Source organism: Neltuma alba, unplaced genomic scaffold, assembly GCF_004799145.2.
Source record: "Neltuma alba isolate B1F8T4 unplaced genomic scaffold, ASM479914v2 tig00005754_pilon, whole genome shotgun sequence".
NCBI lineage: Eukaryota > Viridiplantae > Streptophyta > Magnoliopsida > Fabales > Fabaceae > Neltuma > Neltuma alba.
Genome location: NW_021634220.1, coordinates 56,889 through 79,525, shown reverse-complemented (window position 1 = coordinate 79,525; position 22,637 = coordinate 56,889). Strand labels below are relative to the sequence as shown.

General features: G+C 33.7%; 2 protein-coding genes across 2 annotated transcripts; both read right to left on the bottom strand.

Annotated features, from left to right (window-relative positions):
* Window positions 1-7,202: 7,202 nt before the first annotated feature.
* Window positions 7,203-11,129, bottom strand: LOC114748607 (cysteine-rich receptor-like protein kinase 27). The gene is made up of 6 exons (XM_028937046.1): window positions 11,023-11,129; window positions 10,486-10,490; window positions 8,630-8,752; window positions 8,405-8,541; window positions 8,190-8,322; window positions 7,203-7,462 (listed from the first exon to the last, which is right to left on the bottom strand). The coding sequence occupies exons 1-6, from the start codon at window positions 11,127-11,129 to the stop codon at window positions 7,203-7,205; spliced, it is 765 nt and encodes a 254-aa protein (XP_028792879.1).
* A 60-nt stretch (window positions 11,130-11,189) lies between these two features.
* On the bottom strand, window positions 11,190-11,774 carry LOC114748606 (cysteine-rich repeat secretory protein 38-like). Its single transcript, XM_028937045.1, has one exon. The coding sequence runs from the start codon at window positions 11,772-11,774 to the stop codon at window positions 11,190-11,192; it is 585 nt and encodes a 194-aa protein (XP_028792878.1).
* Between the last annotated feature and the right edge of the window lie 10,863 nt (window positions 11,775-22,637).

The following is a 22,637-nucleotide window of genomic DNA, read 5'->3' as shown; positions in this document are numbered from 1 at the left end:
TGTCTGCTTGGGCAGAATTTATGGATAACCTCATCACAGCAACTTCTTCTCCATTATAGAGCTTACCCTGCAATTATCAAGGTTGGAGATTCACTTTGTAAATTTGCTGCAGCAAATGAATCTGTTGCAAACTTCCAAACTGTGTTTGGTGCAGCTCAGTGCACTCCTGATTTGTCTCAGCAAGATTGCTCAAACTGCTTGACGTTGGCTATTTCAAAAGTTCCAAGTTGTTATTCGTCGAAGATAGGTGGTAGGATTATCAAACCCAGCTGCAACGTTAGGTATGAGAATTATCGGTTCTACGATCTCATTGCTGAGGATTCACCATCGCAAGCATCTCCTCCTAAAGGTAATTAATTAGTCTTAAATGAGATGCTTCCCTTAGTACGTTCTTGCTTTTCAATTTGCAGTAGTCTCATAGCAGTAACTAGTCATTTCATACTATAGACTTTTTGAATGTGTTCAACATATTGTCAGGGATCGAACTCTTAGCTAGACATTTAAGCAACCCAACTAAGTGCTAAATGTACTCGGCCTTGTTGTTTTGATTCACTTTTTTTTGGTTGCTCCCCTCTTAAAAGAAACGCTATTACACACAATAAAAACAATTTTTGACAGTAAAATTTTAAAATGTGACGATTAATTAGACGTGTAAATTAAGCTTTGACCTCGTAGATTAAATATGGAGAACTTATATTTTTATAATGTTATAGCAAGCACAGTAGTGCGACTGAAGCAGTAATAGAGAATGAAGTAAAGGTGATAATTTTGAAGTCGCGTCTATAAATTTCTCCACTCACATAAATAACACAGCTTTTAAATAGGAAAAATTGCAAAAAAAGATCATGAAATTTGAAAAACGTAGATAGAGACTCTTGACAACTTCACTATAGTTTTTGATAATAATAATATGTCATGAAATTGTCAAAATCCAAAATGAAGTTGTTAAGGGTTCTTATCTGCGTTTTTTAAATTCTAGGGTCTTTTTTTGCGATTTTCTCTTTTAAATATCTCTATGACAGAGTGTATTTCCTTATATTAAAAATAATATATAAATTTTCTATGTATCATAGGGGTTTCTGATTCACCAAATTAAAAGCTTCACCTTCCTCAGAAGGTACTACCTCCAAGACTTATGCTTTGATATGTCTTTTCTACTATAAACATCAAAATTCGTTGAAAAAATTGATTTTATACAATTTAACTGATAACTCATTATTTTGAATATCTTGAAAGAATATTTTGAGTAATTTTTGAAGAGTTATTAACAGGATTTTTGCTGATTTCAAGAAGTTCTGAAAAGAAATTAGTTATGAGCATTATTTGGGGATTACCTTGTAAATATTTTGGTTTGAAATAAATTAAAATAATTAATATTAAGTTTAACATTTGGTTGATTTTATCTTATCCTATTTCAATTTCTTATAGTTTATTTCTTTTCATTTTATTTTCTTTTCCTTTTCATGTTAGGTTTTCCTTTTATTTATTTTATTTTCTTCTCCTTCTTTCAGCAAGCAACGCACCGTATAGCAAATTCTTGAATGGGATCATGAGAAGCTTGGAACAATGAGGACCGCGTACCGATTATGGAAAAACAAGACGCAGCATTTTGAGAGACCACGGGTGTGTTTGGATTAGTGGTGGGATAAGTAACTTTTTTTCAATCTGACTTTTACAAAAGTCAGATTGGATAAAAGTCAGATAGGATAATGTGATTTATGTTTGGATTGGATTTTGTACAAAAGTCAGTTTGAGGAATGTAAACTTATTTGGATGACTAATAAAAAAGTTAGTTTATATGTAAAATGAACAAAAAGGATATGAATTTTATTAAGTAATACTACCTCCAGTCCTTAGTATAAGAGCTAGTTTGATATTAAATTTGATTCTAAATATAAAACAATAACTATTTATAATAAATAACTAATTTAACTAACTTTCTTAGTCTCCCCAGATTAATTAACTAGCTCTTATATTAAGGGACCGGAGGTAATACATATTTAATATTAAATGTATATAATGCGACAATTGTAAAAAAATATTCAAAATAAAATCATTTAAAATAAAAAATTAATTTATTATTAGAAAGAAATTAAAAAATGCTACCTTTCCACGGTACTGTTACTTTCCACCGGTAAAAGCAGGATTGATTAGCTTCTTCTATAAGTCCATTTGAGATCTAAAAGTCAGATTATATAAACGCTGTGCCAAACACTACGCGTATGTTTGGATCTCCGTTTTGAGATCCAAACGTGCCTTGGAAAATGTAATAAGTCAGTTGGGGGCATTCTGAGGGTAAACTGATTGTTTGGATAGGTAGCTTTTCAACCTGACTTCTGAAAAAAAGCTCCTTATTTCTCAACGCTCCTAGAAGCAACTTTTCCACCATTTCAAAATGCATTATACCGTTAAATTAATGAATATTAATTTCTCTCACCTATTCTACTGGACCCAGCTGCCTCTCTTCAAAGCTTCACCTATCTCTACCGACCTAGCTGCCTCTCTTCAAAGCTTCACCATTCCAACCTCAGCTCTACCGGACCCAAGGCAAAACACTTTGATCCCTCACTCTCGGCACTCGCCTATCTCTACCCGACGGAGCTGAGAAGTAACTTCTGAGAAGGGCATGCGTAGCATTCGGCCGTGTTTCAACTCCCTCACTCTCGGCACTCTCTCTTCATTGCTCTTGCCAGTGTCTCCGTCCATTGGTCTCGGCTGCGTCTCCATCCGTTGGTCTCTTTGGGCGCCTCTGTCCGTGGGTGTCGACGGCTCTGCTCCCCCTCCATCAAAACAGATCTGGGTGTGGCTGCGTCTCCATTCGTCGCTCTCTCTGCCATCTCTGTCCGTGGGTGTCGACGGCTTTGCTCCCTCCACCGCTGAAGGTTGTTCGTGCCATCGCTGGTGTGTTTTTCTTCTCTTCCCTGTTCGACTCTCAGCTCCCTCCACCGTTGAAGGCTTCATTTTTTTCTTCCTTCTCTGATTGTAGATGCTGTTTGACAGACAATAATATGTGCACTCCCTTAAGCTGTTACTCCTTCTTCGTGCTGAATCGGTTTGTGTGTGCATATGTGTGAATGTGAACTGAATGGCTGTAATTAATGGTGTATGGTGTTGGTTTATGGTGCAAGATTTATGGACGTGTGAATGCTGTTTTGACCGAAGCATATGGGTTTTTTCGCTCCTCTTTTTGTTGATCAGAGAATTTTATTTTTTTGATCGAAGCATATCAGAGTTAATGAATGAATGAATTAAAGTGATGGGAAGATGGGGACGAATGAATGTGTGAAGCAAGGGGGCAAAAGAAATTATATATTTGTTGAAATTGCCTTGGTTGTCTGCATTGAAAAATAGTTTGGCCTTAATTTTGTTAGATATTATGTTATACTGCGTGGTTGGAATTTTTGAGTTAAAGGAAAAGAGTATTTTTGGTGCTATGGGCTTCATGTATCATGATTGAGAATGGGTGGTGTAGTTGTGTGCTGAATCCAAATATCGATAAGTTCCTATTTTTTTGCATGTTTGTAACGTAAAGCAGAGTTTGAATTAATTCACTTTTTGTGATTTGATTTACATATATTGTGGGTCTATACTGTTTGATTATACTGCTTGATTCTTGACTAATTGTGACTTTGATATATATGTAATTTCAACAAGAACTATGAGTAATGATAAAGGCAAAGCACATTGGGATGTGAGCACCACAGGTGTGTTTCTCAAAATATGTGTTGATCAGATTTATAACAAGCTTTGTCAAGGATCTTCATTTACAAAACCAGGTTGGGACAATATTCATAGAGAATTCAATGAAAAGACAGGGAGAGGATATGAAAAAAAAAAAAGCTGAAAAATAGATTAGATAACTTGAGGAAAGAGTGGAAGACATTTGATAAACTAATTGCTAAGGAGACCGGCATAGGGTGGGACCCTGAAAGGAACACGGTGGTGGCATTTGATGAGTGGTGGGAGAGGAAATTACGGGTATGAAGTAGCTTATGTTAATTTATAAGTAGTATTATACTTTTGGAATCAATTTAACTATAGTTTACTTTTGACTTTGTAGGAAAATCCAGCATATGAAAAGTTTAGGCACTATGGGTTAAGGTTTTGTACTGAATTGGAAACTATATTCAAGGACACTATGGCATCAGGAGATGATATGTAGGCACCATCTTGGACTGAGCCTGCACCATAGAGGGGTGATCAGCCAAATGACTACCAACCAACAATGGATTGGCAAGAAGGTTCAGGGGATAGGCAAGAAGGTTCAGGGGATAGTGAAGATGACACTGGACGCCGTGTAGGAGTTTCGAACTTTTTGGACAGCATCAATTTAACTGCAAACACATCGAACACTGCACCCACTATACCTAGTGCTTCAGGGAGTTAAGGGAAGAGGAAGAGAGGTGAAGGGTTGGACAAGTACAAGAAGCAAAAGATGTCAGCGACAAGAAGAATAGCAGATTCAGTGAGTTCGATTGAGAAGGCTTCAATTAGTACAGCAGAGGCAATAAACAAAATCTCCAATAGTGATAACACTATTGAGCTTACCACTGATCTGTTAAGTACGCCTGAAATTGTCAGTGACACTCATCTATGTGTCATCTGTTGTAATCTGCTGGCAAACAAGACATTCAGGGACATATATGTTGGTTTGAGAGAAAATCGGGAGGTATTAGTGGCTTGGTTGAAGCACAATGCTGCAAATCCGCCACCATATGCCGCACCCAAGAATCCTTGAGTTGTGCCTAGTGACTTATTGTGATTTCTGTTTATCTATCTTAATGTATTTGGTTATTGTGTGTCATGACAATGTATTTAATGATTATGTGTGTTTCATGAATTTGTTTAATGTTGTGTGTTTCATGACTACGTTTAATGTTGTGTTTCATGACTATGTATAATTGTTATGTTACAATTTAATGGCTATTTATCACTTACCTTTTCTCTTCTTTTTTTGTGAAAATAGTACTCACATTTAGTATTTAACTATTCACAGGTAACATAATCCATGTCTGATTCAACAGATAGTTGGGGCGAGGGTTGGGACGACGAAGGGTCTCAATTACTTCCCGCCTTATATGAACACACAACACAATTATCACAATTAAGTGGGTTAATGGGTCTGTATGTGACACCTTTTCTATGCAAACAGCCATGCAGAACTAGCGAACAAGCAGGTTATTTATGGGTTCAAGAACTTTTGCACGGGCATGAAGGACGGTCTAAGGAAATGTTTCGAATGGAAATAGAGATACTCTATCGGTTATGTTCTAAATTGGTTGAACATGGGTTGCAAAATTCTAAGTACATAGGTGTCCATGAATCTGTTGCCATGTTCTTGAATACAATTGCGCATGATCAGTGTAATAGGATGATTCAAGAAAGGTTTCAGCGTTCAGGAGAAACTGTCAGTCAGCATTTTCATAGAGCGTTGGATGCTTGCCTCAATTTATCTCGAGAAAATATCAGGCCTATTGATCCTGCATTCTCCTATTGCCACCCAAAAATAGCAAATGATCCACGATACTTTCCATTTTTTAAGGATGCAATCGGCGCAATTGATGGCATCCATATAAAATGTCAAGTTAGTCAAGCTAGGCAAGACAAATATATTGGGAGGAAGGGATTTCCAAGTCAAAATGTCATGGCCGTATGTGATTGGGATATGTGCTTCACGTTCGTGTTGGCAGGCTGGGAAGGTAGTGCACATGATGTTTGTGTCTTTCAATCTGCTATTTCAACTCCATCCATGAATTTTCCTCATCCACCTGAAGGTATATTTCTGTAAATTTCAAATCAATTATTTTAAAATTAAACTTCAATTGCATTATTTGGTTGATGATTTTCTAGGCAAATTTTATTTGGTTGATACTAGCTATTCATCACAAGTGGGATACCTTAGCCCGTACAGACGTGAGCGCTATCACCTTCCAGACTTTAATCGTTGCCAGGATTTAGAAATGAGAATGAGGCCTTCAATTATTATCATTCAAGTTTGAGATGCACTATTGAAAGAACTTTTGGAGTTTGGAAGAATAGGTTTGCAATCTTAAGAGACATGCCCAGATTCAAGTTTCAAGCACAAGTCCGCATAGTTTGTGCAACAATGGCTATCCATAATTTTATCAGGAAAAATTCTCCAACTGATGACCGCTTTATACAAGTTGAGCATTGAAGTACAATAGATGAAGACAATAATCATCCAGCTGGTGAGGCATCCTCGTCAAGTTTAACATCTACTGCACAAATGAATCGTGTTCGTGACTCAATTAGAGACCAAATTGTGCAAAGCTTATGATCTAATTAGTTATGTCATTTTATTTACTTTAATTAGAGACCAAATGAATTTTCATTTGATTTATGTTCATGTTTGTCTATTAAGTACGATCTAATTACTTATGTAATTTCATTACTCTAATTAGAGACGAAATGAATTTTAATTTATGTTCATGTTTGTCCATTATATATATTTAATTAATTATCTATAATGTGTTTTTAAATTTTTCTTGGTGACATATATTTTTATTTTATAATCTCACAAATAAATTATTTTTATTTTATCATAATAATTTTAGATTTTTTTTAACAATTATCATATTAAAAATATCAAACACTATTATTCAATATAGTATATGCCCTTTTCAGTCATTTTACAACTGAACTAACTTTTATATTCATCCAAACAACTTTTACTTTTTCAATTGACTTTTTAAAAGCACCTATCCAAACATACCATAATTGACTTTTACTTTAACTTCAGTTAGAAAAGTTAGTTGGACTAGAAGTCAGTTTTGTCCAACGCCAATCCAAATATACCCTACATTTTTTGAAAAAGCACCGTTTGCCATTTGAATCGCAAGTTTTGGTGTCCAAACGTGAATGCAAACACACCCTACATTGGAGACCTAGCTATGACTGTTCATGATCGTCTTGGAGGAAGGCCCCAAACGGACAGAAGGGGGAGAGGTGGACACTGTTCTGGTAGATGGTTCTGGTTCGAAAGGAGGAGTCGGCATTTTGCGGACTGTCCATCATCTCCGTCGATCTTCTTCGTCCGCGGGTTTGGGGGCTCAGGTCTACAGGTTCAGCAGAGGAGATCAAAGACGAGAAGGGGTAGCCGACACTGGTTCTGGACTAGAGGGACGGCCATTCACTCTTCTTTCTCTTCTTCTCGGGACATTGGACGAGTTCAACGGACTGAGCTAGTGAATCGAGACCGAAGGTGAGCAAGCTGATGTTCTCCCTTTCCTTCTTAGAGAAAGCTCGACGGAATAGCTGAAGAGGAGCAGAACAGAGGCGGTTTTCTGGCGAGAGAAGGGAGAGACTGCATTGTTGGGGCTTTGGGTTCTTCTCATTCCGTTCACATTCAATTCGTTTTCCATTATTCCATCATCCAGTTCATTCATTCCACTGTTTATGTTCTTCTTCCATTCCAGTATGTCATCTTGTTTTGAATTTGTTGCTGTTGAATTGAGATTGCTCGAAGTCATGTGTGGCTAGTGTGTTTTACTGCTTAGAGAAACTATGAACTTGTTAGTGGATTGAGCTCTATTTCACTTCACTGAATTGAGGATGCTTAATATTAAATTTTAATTACTTACTCTTGCTTTAATTTTCTATTTGATGACTGGCTACCATTAATTATTAATTTGAGAATTAAAATTTTTCTTGACAAAAGAGATTTTGATTAAGCTTTTAGATTAAATAATATGGGATTAGCTGATAATCTAATTTGGATTAGAATAGAAATACACCTAATTACCCCATATAATTGTTGATGACTGAGATTGAATTGTTTAGCTTCTTAGATAATTGTATGAGATATTACATAGTTAATTTAAGAGAGGGTTGTAAGTGGACTGATAGGCATTTGTAGCTAATTGAACTCTATATTAACAAAATTGACATTAAAATTAATTAATTTAGTGAAATGAGGTTTAAGAAGCTAGCAAAGGATTAGTGACTCTAAGTTGGCTTTTTTAATATTTGTTTTAGTTAAATTGAGAAAGCTTTGCTTTGTTTTGTTTTAATTTCTTTTCACTCAAACTTAGTTCCTCATTTATTCACACAACAAAAAGTGAGGTGATTTTTGTTTAAAGAGAATTTCCCACGAAATATGAAATAATCAAGGCTTCCATTAGGAAGAAGTTCATAGATAAGGAGTCGTTCGTTCTTTTCCAAGCAAAAACCAAACAGCTGAACTAAATTTCGGTGTTGAAGCTTAGCCATTAATAGCACTTCATTCTTGAATTCAGTATCTCCCTGCCCAGAAACCCCAGACAACCTTTTGACAGCAATATTTTGTCCATTGGATAGCTTGCCCTGAAGTTGACTAAGAACCAACGTTTATTGTAATTAGACTCGGAACTGATATTTATTTAACATGACATTGTTATATCCTTACCTTATAAACAGGTCCAAATCCACCTTGCCCAAGCTTATTTCCATCAGAGAAGGAATTTGTAGCGACTTTGATGGTTCTAAAGTTGAACTGTATTGATTCAGCAGGCTTAATTTCATTATCGTTAGCTTCAAGTTCACCTGGTACAGAGGAATTCAAGCTCGTCGTGTTAATTATGTCAGTGGATTTTTCATGGCTTCCATATTGATTGGATACATGTGCACTTACTTTGAATAGCTGTCCTCAGCTTCCTTCCTTTTGCAGCATAAACCCCAACGAGGCTAAGCAGTACCACAAAGCCAACTATAGGCGCAATTATCTCAATGACAACTCGTGACTTACTGTGTTTTCCTAAGAAAGAAGATCATGTTCATTAACCAGACAACAATAATTAATAGAAAAAGATTTATAATGAAACTTGTTGGATGTTTTTATTTTTATTTTTTTTGGACCGGGGAAATGCATTCCAGTAGAACCAAAAAAGAGCAGAACCACAAAAGCTAACAGGGGAAAAGAAAATGACAACACAAAACAAAAACACAAGCCCAAATCATAAAGCCCATAGAAACAATCATGTTGGATGTGTAAAGCCCAACTACTCTGTAGGACAAAAACGCTACTACTACAATTTTTCTAAGGAGTAAGAGCAGAACCAAAAAAGCTTACAGGGGAAAAGAAAATGACAACACAAAACAAAAGTACAAGACCAAATCATAAAGCCCATAGAAACAATCATGTTGGATGTGTAAAGCCCAACTACTCTGTAGGACAAAAACGCTACTACTACAATTTTTCTAAGGAGTAATATTAATGTTAGTACTTATAGTTTGATTAAATTTTGGTATTAATCAATTTTTTAAACTCAGGACCCTTCACGTGGCACTTTTTTTTTCTTTCTTTGTTTTTTGGTCCTGATGAGAGTGTAAGACCAATACTTCAGATTAATTTTAGTTTGAGATTAAAAAGATTTAAGATTTCAGTACAAAAACCTCTGCCTCTTATTCTTATAAAATCACGTAATTACATTCTCCCCTAAAATGCACCATGCTGAATTTTTAGAAAATTAGTTGCAAATTATTTTATAGTCTATAGTGAATTGTGGATATGCACCATGCTGAATTTTATGGAAAATTAGTTAATAATAAATTGGGAATGATAAGTGTCAAATTGTTGCAACAATCAACTGCCAACTTGAAAATTTATAATACTCAATTTGTTTAAAAATGAGTCTGGTATGATATCAACTATCAACTTGAAAACTTGTAATAGCCAATTCGTTTAAAAATGGATAGGCATGATATTATTGAATCTAAGTATATTCAGTTAATGAAACTTGAATTATATATTGATTGAAATTGGAATATCTTGAATTAAATGGGAAACATTATAAATAAATAAAATTTCAATTGGAGGCTCAAATGAAGAAATTAATAATTAATTTTGAATTTGAATAATATTTTAATTAGGATTTGAATATATTGCATTAAATGTGGAGCATCATAATTAAATAGCATATCAATTAGAGGCTTAAATAGAGAAATAAATAAATAAATTTAAATTTTCATCTATTCTTTCTAAACTAGAAATTTCTCCTCCGTACGATGCACCGACTAGAATATTTGATTAAATTTTAAATTTCAATAAATTGTATTATCTAAGGTAACTCAAGATTCACTGCTTACAAAAGTGTGATTTTTTTATTCATTCAAATGAAATTTGAAATAGAGTTTCTGAAATTAGGAGGAACATATAAAAGTTTAAATTTATTTATTTATTTTTCTATCTAAGAGTTTCTGAAATTAGGAGGAACATATAAAAATATAAATTTATTTATTTATTTTTCCATCTAACCCTTAATTGACATACTATTTAATTATGATATTTTTTATTTAATTCAATATATTTAAATCCCAATTAAGATATTATTCAAATTCCAAATTAATTATTAATTTCTTCATTTAAACCTCTAATTGAGATCCCATTTAATAATAATGCTCCTCATTTAATTCAATATGCACAAATCTCAACCAAAATATTATTCAAATCTTATTAATTGAATATATTCAAATGTCATAATGTCATACCCGACCTGTTTTAAACGAATTAGGTATTACAAATTTTTAAGAATATAGTTGATGATTTTTCACATATTAGTGTCAAGTTTTTAAAAGTTAACAAAACATTTTGAAAATATTTATTGAAAAGATTTACATACAGTCTTCTGCAAATTGATATTTATATAATAATTTCTAATTAATTTTTTTAGAAAAATTATACATGGAATATTTTGTGAAGAGTAGTTATGGAGTTTGGCATCATTATTGAGGATTAGAAGTCCTTAACTGAAATTTTGACATTTTCTAATCACAAACTGAAGTTATTACTATATAGGTGTCAAGCATCATTCCCTCATTCCCCTATGGATGAGGATTGGATGGTATTTATGTCTTTGCATATTTTTATGGAAATAGCAATTTTTAATCAAGATAAATTAAGAGTGAAAATTATAAAAAAAAAAAAAAAACAATGAGAAACTCTTAATTTAAGAAAAGCTGAAAAGTGCCCTGTGACAACGTCATATTGACGGAACGAGGAGAAACTAGCAGTGCCGGTGCCGTTGCCGGTGCTGATACTGAAGTCGGCACGTCAGCCGTAGCTTCATAGAATCTGTAACTCTCAAATCTGATATTGCAGCTCCGTTTAAAAACTCTGCCTCCTTCGCTACCATTACAACATTCTGGAATTTTCGAGATAGCCCCGTCCAAGCAATTACGACACTCTGACTCATTCAAATCAGGCATGCACTGAACAACGCTGTATATCTTCCTCCCCCCGATCCTGCTTCAGTATTCCCGAAGGCGAATTTCCTGCGAGAGTCACCGGACGCTGCTTTCCGACTCAGACTCCCAAGTAAGCCATTCACAACTAGCTTATAATGATCCCAATTTGTTATATTATCCCTTACGCTCCTATTGTAGATGGTGAAATCCCGAGTCGGGACGATACCGAATATTACATATCCTGAGTAGAACAATAGGCACTCGTCGTGTATTGAAATTGCGGTGCTGTAATTATAACAGGAATGCGTGACGGTGGTGGAGTTTCTGAGGCAGTCACGGCAGGTGGTCGGAGTAACGTCTGCTCCGTAGAGTCCGATTGCGTTGACTGTGTCTGGGGATTGACCGTAAGAGAGATTGTCGAAGCCGTAATGGACGTTAGGGTTTGAAGTGATTTTTGATAGGAGGATGTGGAGGTTGAACTGGTAGGTGCTGTTTGGCGCATAGGTTCCAAAGGAAGTGAAGCAATAATCATAGAAATGAGAATGGAGAAGAAGAGTATGAAAGGAAGTGGGTCTCACAGAATCAATAGCCATTGGGTGGTCCGTAAGTTGGCTGAGGAGACTGTTAGTCAGGGTATGAAATGGAAGAGTCTCAACGTAAGGAGATATATAAAGCTTGTTTAGATATATAAAGCTTGTTTGGCTTTCAGTTTTCAAAACTGGTTTTTGTTTTAAAAAACTAAACCAAACAAAATAAAAAATAAAAACATGTTTGAAAATGTATTTTTGGTTGTGTTGAAAATAAAGAAGTTAAAATTTATTTTGAAAAACGGCAAAAAAAGTCAGAACATCTTTTTTATGTTTTGTTTTACGAAATTAGATAAGAGGGGAGAAGGATATTATATTTTCAACCATAATCATGTTAATAAAAAGATATTATTTCACCCTTCATTTTAACATTTTATAAAAGTATTATTATAATTACACTTGAAAAATGCATTAGTAACTAGTAAGTTTAAAGTGTCCAAATTTGATCTAAACAAAACTGTAGTTAAAAAAAAGTTAAAAGAATCTATTTTACAATAATTGTCCGTTCAAATCGAATTTTAACAGCCGAAATTTATTTATATATTAATGCATGTAAAATTATAATAATATTTTTATAAGATGTTACATCTGTGCCATCAAAATTTTAATTCAATAGTGTGAAACAAAAAGGAGAGAGGATCCATTCCTTTCCCTTGCGTGTTATTTTGATTCAGAAAAAAATTGGAGAAGAATGCGAGGACGTTGAGAAGAAGAATATGAAAGTCTATCTTCATATGACTAATTCATCATTTTTTTTAATGTTATTTCTATTTCTAAACATCAGTACAAGGAAAAAAAATTCTCTTCCTTTTTCTGGCCATCTATCTCTATCAAGTAGCTTCACTGAGTTCGGTTTTGTACAGTATATGCTTTAATTTCATCATCCATGATGAAGCTTGATCTCATTAGGCAAGCTCGTGAATTACTTCATTCCAAAGTCTCCAGTCAAAGAAAGAAAATAATTCAACAGATTATATTCTGGTGGGCTTTTTTCTCAAAAGCGGGGCATGCACATTACATTAAGCTATCATGGATTTTTAGGTACCGTTTAGTACGAAGTATTAAAAATAAGAAATAGAATTTGAGATTAAAAATATAAAACTATATTAAAAGGGTATTTAGTATGAATAATTATATAATACTTGGGATTAGACAAAACCTATATATGTGGGATTGGGGAATACCTTGAGGGGAGGTGGTATTCTCCAATCCTATCTATATGGGATTGCTTAATCCCATGTGATAAGAAATCATTCATGCTAAGTATCCTTGTAACATATGTTTTCAACCCCAATTTTAATTCTTATCCCTCAATTTCAAAACTCCGTACCAAAAAGTAATTTTAGTGTCTATTATTGAGCTTTACTTTTGAAAAGCTAAATAATAGATTCTGCTCTCGCCAAGTGGCAACACAACAATAACAAATGATGGATTTGTTGATGGAATTGGATCCCAAGCTTGAGTCTGGCATTGACGTTTGTATACGTGCACATGTCGGTAATTAACCTTATAAAATTCATTTTATTTCAGCATGTTTTTTTGGTTATTATTTTTTTGTGAATAGTAATTATGATAGGAAAATGTGTATAGTTGATATTTGGGTAAAAGCTGTCAATTTTTAACTAATTATGAATATTTTGCCTCTAGTTTATCGATTTTGGTTTTCATAAATTGTTTTGTTTTGATAGGTGGTTTGAAGCTTGTAATTACAATTATTTGGGGATAATTACAATCAGGTTCTAAGAAAAAAATAATTACTAAAAAGTCTTAATAACAACCTAAACAGTCTGTAATGACAAATTTCATAGTCGAAAATAATAACTTTTAAGACTTGTTTTGTAATTATTTTCTTTCTTTGAGACTTCATTATAATTCTCCCAATTATTTATGAAGCCATTTGAAGTAGATATTATTGCTCAGTAAGTTGGAAAGATACTTAGGCTATGTTTGGATTATCATTTAGCCTACAAAACATATCTTGGAAAGTGTGAAACATGGGTTGGAGAGTTATTTGGGGGAAAAAAGATTGTGTGGGACTTTTATTCAAGGAAAAATTTCAATCTAGGACCGCTGTAGCAAATTTATTCCAATCAACCCCCCAAAAAATATGAAATTTTACTATAGGACCTAGGGGGAAGTGAAATTAATTGGACAAAGAAAAAGATGCAAATATCTCTGTTAACTTTTGCTCCTGAGATTGAACAGAAAAGGACTGAAATTTAGGATAAAATTTCATCCTACTCTTCCCTCTCTCACACTGAAATCTTTCTCACATGCTCTTTCCTTTCGCATATCAAAACTCATCATCTGTCTACTAGTTGTGGCACTCTGAAAAGTCACAGAAATCATCCAAAGGAGATTCATTGTCGTTTGTTGTACTGGTTCTCTCACTATCAAAAATCATATATGGATCTGTTATTAGACTTGAATGGATATGTTATTTTTTGAATATAAAAAATCTCTGTTCTATAAGATACTTGATTGTTGCTTGTTATAGTAATAGTGGGTATTTTGTCTAGTATATTTGTAAGTCTGAGGATCCTGTTGCTTGAATAGGTGCTGTGAAAGCTAAATCTGCAGAAAAATAGTAATTTGATGTTGCTAAAATATGTATTTATATTATAAATTTACAAATTCGAGTTGTTTAGGAAAATAGCAATTTCGTACTAAGAAAACTTGTATTTCTATTGCTAATTCGCAAATTTCTGTTACAAATATATATTGTGTTTAATTATTAAAAGTTAATTGAAATTGTTTTTGAATGATATGCAGCTACAGATAACAAAAGGCTAACAGTAGTGGAAAACAATTAATTGCATCTCCTATGTGGGAGGTGCATTTGTGAAGAACTTGCAACCACCATTGACTACTCGCCATCCTGGAAGGCTTAAAACTAGGAGGATTGAATCCCAATTCTAGCAGAAAAAAGTATATCATTGCTTAAGATGTGGTAAAGCCAGTCATACTAGAAAGACTTGCCCCTTGTGTGACTTTATTGTTGAAAATAGTCTTTTCTGGTTTAATATAGAGCTGTTTTTGCACATGAACGAATCTCGATATGTATTTTTGGATTGGTTGGGAAAGTAGCTATGACAACCCATTTAATATTTTTGGTGGTGGATTGGAATCTATAATGTATAATGATGTGATAGTTGAAAAATATCATAATGGTACTAGACTGCATTGAAATTCGCTGACAACAATGTAAGTGTATGAAAAACTTTGTCCACTTATAAATAGATGTATTTCTGTTGTTAATACATGTATCCCTATTACAAATTGCCTAATTCCAGTTATGAATGAAACATTCAGACTTGTGCATAAACTTTTTATTTGAAATACTCCACTTATGAATGGAAGAGATGTAACTATTGGTAACACATGTATTTTTATTGCAAATTTTCTTATTCTGGTTGTCAATGAACACTTGCTCGTGGACTTATGTTTGATTTGTTAATTCAACTAGCTCACTTACAAATAGACGTGTTATTATTGTCAATATACGTATTTCTATTGTAAATTCTCTATTTCTAGTTAAGAATGAACACTCCCTCTCAAACTTGTGATCAATTTGTCAATTTAGTTAGTTCACCTGCAAATGGCCGTATTCTTGTCATTAATATATGTATTCTTGTTGCAAATTCCCTAATTTCAGTTGCAAATAAATCCTCCCAAACTTGTGAATTGTTCAACCTTTTTAATTCAACCAGCTCGCTTGCAAATAGACACGCTGTTGTTAATATACATATACATGTTGCAAATTTCATAATTTTAGTTGCAAATAGGCCTTCCTAGACTTGTTAATCATGTTCAACTTCTTCAATTCAACTATCACTTGTGAATGGACATATTATTATTGTTAATATACGTATGTATCTTGCAAATTTTATAATTTCAGTTCAAATAAGTCCTCCCAGACTTGTGAATCAACATGTCTGATTTTTTAAATCATATTACTTTATTTATAAATAGACGAGTTCTTAATGTCAGTGTGCATATTCGTGTTGCAAATTTCCTAATTTTACTTGTGAACAATCTCTCCAGACTTGTTATATTATTATGTTCAGCGTTTTAGTTATATTAGCTTATTTGTAAATGGACGGGTTTTTATAATAAATCAACTTATCCTTGTTGCATATTTTTTAATTCCAGTTGTGAATAATACATCACATACTTGCAAATTGGTAGAAAAAGACTAAAGATTACAATTAATTAACTCGCAACATGCTCATAATATATATTCCCCAAAAAGAAAATTATTTAAATTCTCTATTCATAACTTTTAACATAGTTCCAAATAGCTTAAATTACATGTCAAATGGAAAATTTAACAATTTGCCATGTTATCACTTTCTTTTCTGCTGCGTCTTTATTTGTTGAAGTAATTTTGCAACAGTAACTGACTTCATATTCCAGAACTTGGTTCAGGTGTTTCTCCACTTGCCATGCTCTATGCTCTTGCACCATCCTTGCCTATGACAGGCAAAATTCTAGAACATCATGCTGTAAAGTTACTACTTGTTGTTGTTAATATCCTAACTGTATATGTTTACATCAGAAATTTGTGAATTAGCAACAGATATACAAGTTTTCACAACACGAATTGCCATTTTCCTAGGCAACTCGAATTTACAAATTTATAATACAAATACATATTTTAGCAACATCAAATTATCATTTTTCTATAGATTTAGCTTTCACAGCACCTATTCAAGTAACAGGATTCTTAGACTTACAAATATGCCAGACAAAATATCCACTATTACTATAACAAGCAACAATCAAGTACCTCACAAAATAGAGACTTTTCATGTTTGAAAAATAACAGATCCATTCACACCTAATAACAGATCCATATACAAGTTTTGAGAGTGACAAAACCAGTACAACGAACGACAATGAATCTCCTTTGGACGATTTCTGTGACCTTTCAGAGTGTCACAACTAGTAGACAGATGGTGAGTTTTGAGATGCGAAAGGAAAGAACATGCGAGAGAGATTTTAGTGTGAGAGAGGAAAGAGTATGATGAAAGTTTATCTTGATTTTCGGTCCTTTTCTGTTCAATTTCAGGACCAAAAGTTGACAGGAATATTTGCATCTTTTTCTTTGTCCAATTAATTTCACTTTCCCCCCAGGTCCTGCAGTTAAGTTTCAGATTGTTTTGAGGGTAAATTTGCTACATCAGTTCTAGATTGAAATTTTCCCTTTATTCAATGCAACTTTTTCTTGCTTTTGCCTTTAGCCGCGTTGCAATGAGTGAGACCCAATAATTTTTTTTACCTTCGTGTCCCTATGTAAGCAACCCCTATGTAGGCCAACACGTTTATTTTTTTTCCTGCCAACAGCAAGCAACACATTTATATTATTTATTATCTTTTTAATTTATATTGTTTAGGGTTTAGATTTTAATAAATCTAATAATATTATATAATTAAATTAGTTTTTAAAAAATAAAATTGCAAACTTTAATGATAAATATTTTAATAATATTATTTAAATAGATTTAAAAAGCTAAATAAATTACTTAATTATATTATATGTTACGTGATCTTTCTAAAATATTTATGTATATCCTTAATATTTTTAAATTAATTAATTGAGTCTTATATAAAACTCATGCCCTTTTTAATCATTTTACATCTAAACTTACTTTTTAATTATCAATCCAAATAAGTTTCAACTTTTTAAATTGACTTTTTATAAATGTCAATTCAAACATAAATCATATTACATTAATTGACTTTTATTCTAACTCACGTTTGAAAAAATCAGATAGAATAGAAGTAAATTTTGCTACCGTTAATCTAAACACATCCTTAGAAAACTATAACATAATGCAAAAATCAAATAAAGAAAAGACCAAAACAATGATTTATTAGCCTCAGCCAACAAAAGGGCATACACTAATTGGCCATAGCCAGGAAAAATCTTGGCTTTTCTTGGTTGCAACTAACAGAGATTTATCAAAATTCTGCATTTTGAAAACAACACGCATCCCTAGAACTCCATATGCTGTATAAATAAAAGGAAGTGATGTTTTCACTAGTTCTAAACCTCTTGATTATACTTGGAAGCTGCTGTGATAAGATTTTATGTGCTTAATGGGCTTGGAGCAAGAAATTGATCTATGGAAGAGATTTGGGGGCCCTTCTTCTTGGTGTTTTCCCCCCCTATTTTTCCCTTTCCTCTCTTATAATCTATTAGGGCTATAATTTTCTTTCTGTATTTATGGCTTGTGGTTAACTGTGAGTAGCTAAACAATTTACTCTAAGATTAGTTTGAATATTTGTATAGATTAACTCTTGATCACTCATCTCTTTTGTGATCAATGATATATATATTTATTTTACTCTTTGCTTAATGCTTTTTATTGATTGGCCACTAATAAAAGGATTAGGTTCTCTGGATTCATGTGGCTTATGTAAATTCGGTTTTATTAATTGCAACATGGGATTGAGAAATTAATGAAATTAAATACTTGTTGAATTGAGAAAGCTTTTTTGAGTACTTTTTGAATCATAACCTAACATATTTTCATTAAAAACACATATGAGACGAGTGTTCACCAAATAACTTGACCGCAAGTGGACGGGTCGTAAGTAATATAAAAAGTATCGTTCCCTCAGAGACTAAGGCTAGATGGGTTGAATAATCATAATTGTGTATTTGATTAGGTTAAGTGAAATAATTGTTGTAAGAGAGTTTGTGAAATGAAAGTTAAGAAAACAATGGTTTAAAGCAGTATAAAATCGAATCGACCTTGAAACAATTAATAGACTAGGGTTATTCTTCACTAAAGTATTTCATGAAACTGGATTAATTACTTCTCAAATAGTGTTTCACAGTAAATTCAGTTAGCCTGGGTTTATAGAATTGATTAAGCTTTCTCAAGTCAAAACCAAATGTTGCAAACACTATTAAAACACAGCAATCTCTTGCATTTGTTTGAAAAGGTTGCTCTTTAAAAATCAAAACCCATTTCATCTATGCTAGGTCAACAAATACATCTCTGATCAATCGACAAACCATCTATTCACTCAAATAAATTTCTGGACTAGCATGTTTTTACCTAAGTTCATGAATTAGTTTAACTTTCTCAAGTTAAACTAATCAACCAATCAATCCAAATGATGGCCAGACAATAGGAAGCATTAAGCTCAAAGTAAAAACAACTGAATATTATCATTAACACTAAAGAGATAGTAAAACCCAAGTCTCAATCCATACAATAGATCAAAATAACCCTAGAAAAACGGATTTAGCTATACATGGCAAGTAAAGAACTACAACTATAGGAATATCTAGTAGTCATAGCAGAAACAAGAAGGGAAGAAGAAGGAAACCTAGAAAATTTAAGATACAAGCTTTGAATCTCTTCTAGCTTCAAGCCCAAAAGTTCCAAGCGTCCAAAACTCCAAACCCTAGCAGAGCTAGCCTCCAAAATTGCTCCAAAAGTCGAACTCTCCTTGAAAACCCCCGTGTCTCACTCTATATGCCCTAATTTTTTAAGTTAGGAAGTAAAACGCACAGCTGCGAGAGGCCAGGCGCCGCGGCGCCTTTTACAGAATGGTAGTGTGACTCAGGAGCCGCGGCGGATTTAGAAAGGAGCCGCGGCGGATTTCACCGAACAGGTTGCTTCTGAGGTAGCTTGGGCGTCGCGGCGGATGCAGCAGGGCGCCGCGGCGGATTTCACAGAGGCGCAGTCTCCCTTTCTGTGTGATCCGTCGCGGCGTTTTCTTCCATAGGCCGCGACGGATGCTTCTTTTCAGCTCTTTCTCATTCTTTACTCTCCTCAGGCTTTGTTTCCTGCAAAATTGACTTATAAACCCAATAAAAGAATGTTAAATCAGCTTAATTCAGTAGAAATTTTGAGAGGTTATCAACGAGGTAAATTAAAGATTATGATATACAAGGGATGAATGATGCTAATTCCTTTTTACTCCTTGAAGTGAAACAATCAATTCTCTTCGTCAATTTTTAATTTTATACCTAAAACAATCTAAAACCTTTGAATGGACAATTAAACCTTGAAGAGCTATTATCATGGCATGTACCATTTCAATACTCTAAGGCTGATCTTGGGCCACAAGCTCAAAACAAACCCAAAAGCCCAAAATCCATTTCCATTAAAATTTTTAACAGAATGTTTTTTTAATGATGTTAAAAATTGGACAAAATGCAGGTTTTAAAAATGGATAAAAGATTCATTAATAATTTATTCAATTAATTTCTTTTGACAGTTTTGACAGTTACCCAAAACCCCAAATAATTGTTATGCACTGTAATTAATTAATTAACTAATTATATATAAGCTAAAATATATATATTTAGTCCTTTAATTTTATATAAAATTTCAGTTTAGCCTCTTAACTTTAAAAATTATATTTTTGGTTTAAAAATTATATTTTTAGTCTTTTAATTCTAAAATTATCATTCTTAAATGATATTTTTGTAACAATTATAATTATTTTAAAAATTAAACTTAATATGTTAACATTTAATTGTGTTTAATTAAGGGAAAATGCCAGAAAAATGCACCTCCAACTCCAAAAGCCCAAAAACGTCCGCCGAATTTCAGTAATTCCGTTTTGGTACCAGCAGACCATTCTGGGATTATTTTCTTAGACAAAAAGACCAAACCGCCCTCAGTGTTATTTTAAACAAAAGGTGGGAACAGAGGCGGTTTTTCGACTCTCTCATTCTCGACCCCTGTTGCAGCCGACGGAGCGAAGAAGAGAGGAGAAGAGAGCGGAGGAGGAAGCTACTACCGGCGTCGAAGAAGAGAGAAGAGACGAAGGAAGAGCGTTTGGTGGTCACCGTCGAAGAAGAGAAAGGAAAAGAACGACGGAACGGCTACATTGCGGCAATCGATCGAAGGTGAGGAAGAGAGAAAAGGAGGAATTTGCGGTGAGACAGAGGTAAGTTTGTTAACATTTCTTCCTTCTCTGTGTTTGTTCAAGTTATATATTTGATATTGCTACTACTTTTAAGATGTCGATCGAATGTGTGTGAGAGGGAGTGGGCAGTTTCTGGAGATGAAAATGACAAAGTGAATGTGCAGAAAGTGGAGGACCCACTAGATTGCTTGCATTTCACCATATGATGACTGATATACTTTCAGGAGTGTGGACCACATACACAGCCCACAGCCCCGTACCTTTTCTTTTCTTGTTAATGATTTCACTGTTTCATCACTACTTTATCTCTACCTTTTTGTTCTTTTCATTCACATTTCCCACTCCTCCAGCCCAGCCACCAAGCTATTCCTGTCAGCTTAATTAACATCGATGACACTGTTATCTCTATGGACAATAATTGTCTTTCATCTATTAGCCTAAGTTAAATGCATATTAGTATAATTGTATAGTTTGATTTAAGGTATGAATCACAGTGATGGTGTGGGGGAGTGTGTATAAGGGTGTAGAGGGCGCCAAACTTAAAATAATTATTTGAAAAAAAGGTGAATGTACCCACTGTCATGTAAATATATATATGTTGTTAATCCCTACACTGGAGTTGTAAAATTGTAACCGAAGTTGGAGAAAAGGGTTTGTGTTTTCTTGAAAATGCTGTTGTGAATAGCCATACTGAAGTTGTAAAAGTATATGTAGATGTTGTTAAGCCGTACACAAGGGTTGTAAAGTTGTAACCGAAGTTGGAAAAAGGGGTCTGTGTTTTGTTGAAAATACTGTTGTGAATAGTCATACTGAAGCTGTAAACATGTATATAGATGTTGTTAATACCTACACCGAAGTTGTAAAATAGTAACCCCGAAGTTGGAAAAAGGGGTCTGTGTTTTCTTCAAAATGCTGCTGTGAATAGCCATACTGAAGTTGTAAATACTTATATAGATGTTGTTAATCCCTACACTGGAGTTGTAAAATGGTAACCGAAGTTGGAGAAAAGGGTTTGTTTTCTTGGAAATGCTGTTGTGAATAGCCATACTGAAGTTGTAAAAGTATATATAGATGTTGTTAATCCGTACACAAGGGTTGTAAAGTTGTAACCGAAGTTGGGAAAAGGGGTCTGTGTTTTGTTGAAAATACTGTTGTGAATAGTCATACTAAAGCTGTAAACATGTATATAGATGTTGTTAATACCTACACCGAAGTTGTAAACTAGTAACCCCGAAGTTGGAAAAAGGGGTCTGTGTTTTCTTCAAAATGCTGCTGTGAATAGCCATACTGAAGTTGTAAATACTTATATAGATGTTGTTAATCCCTACACTGGAGGTGTTAAGTTCTAACCGAAGTCGAAAAAGGGGGTTTGTTTTCTTCAAAATGTTGTTGTGAATAGTCATACTTAAGTTGTAAATATGTATATAGATGTCGTTAATCCCTACACTGGAGTTGTAAAGTTGTAACCGAAGTTGGAAAAAGGGGTCTCTGTTTGCTTGAAAATACTGTTGTGAATAGCCATACTGAAGTTGTAAACATCTATATATATGTTGTTAATACCTACACCGGAGTTGTAAAATAGTAACTCCGAAGTTGGAAAAAGGGGTTGTGTTTTCTTGAAAATGCTGTTGTGAATAGCCATAATGAAGTTGTAAATACTTATATAGATGTCGTTAATCCCTACACTGGAGCTGTTAAGTTCTAACCAAAGTCGGAAAAAGGGGTCTGTGTTTGCAACAAAATGTTGTTGTGAATAGTCATACTGAAGTTGTAAATACTTATATAGATGTTGTTAATCCCTACACTGGAGGTGTTAAGTTCTAACCGAAGTCAGGAAAAGGGGTTTGTTTTCTTCAAAATGCTGTTGTGAATAGCCATACCGAAGTTATAAATAACTATATAGATGTTGTTAATCAGAAGTTCCTAATTGTTTTCTGACATGCTTGTATTAATGTGTAATGTGCAGAAAAA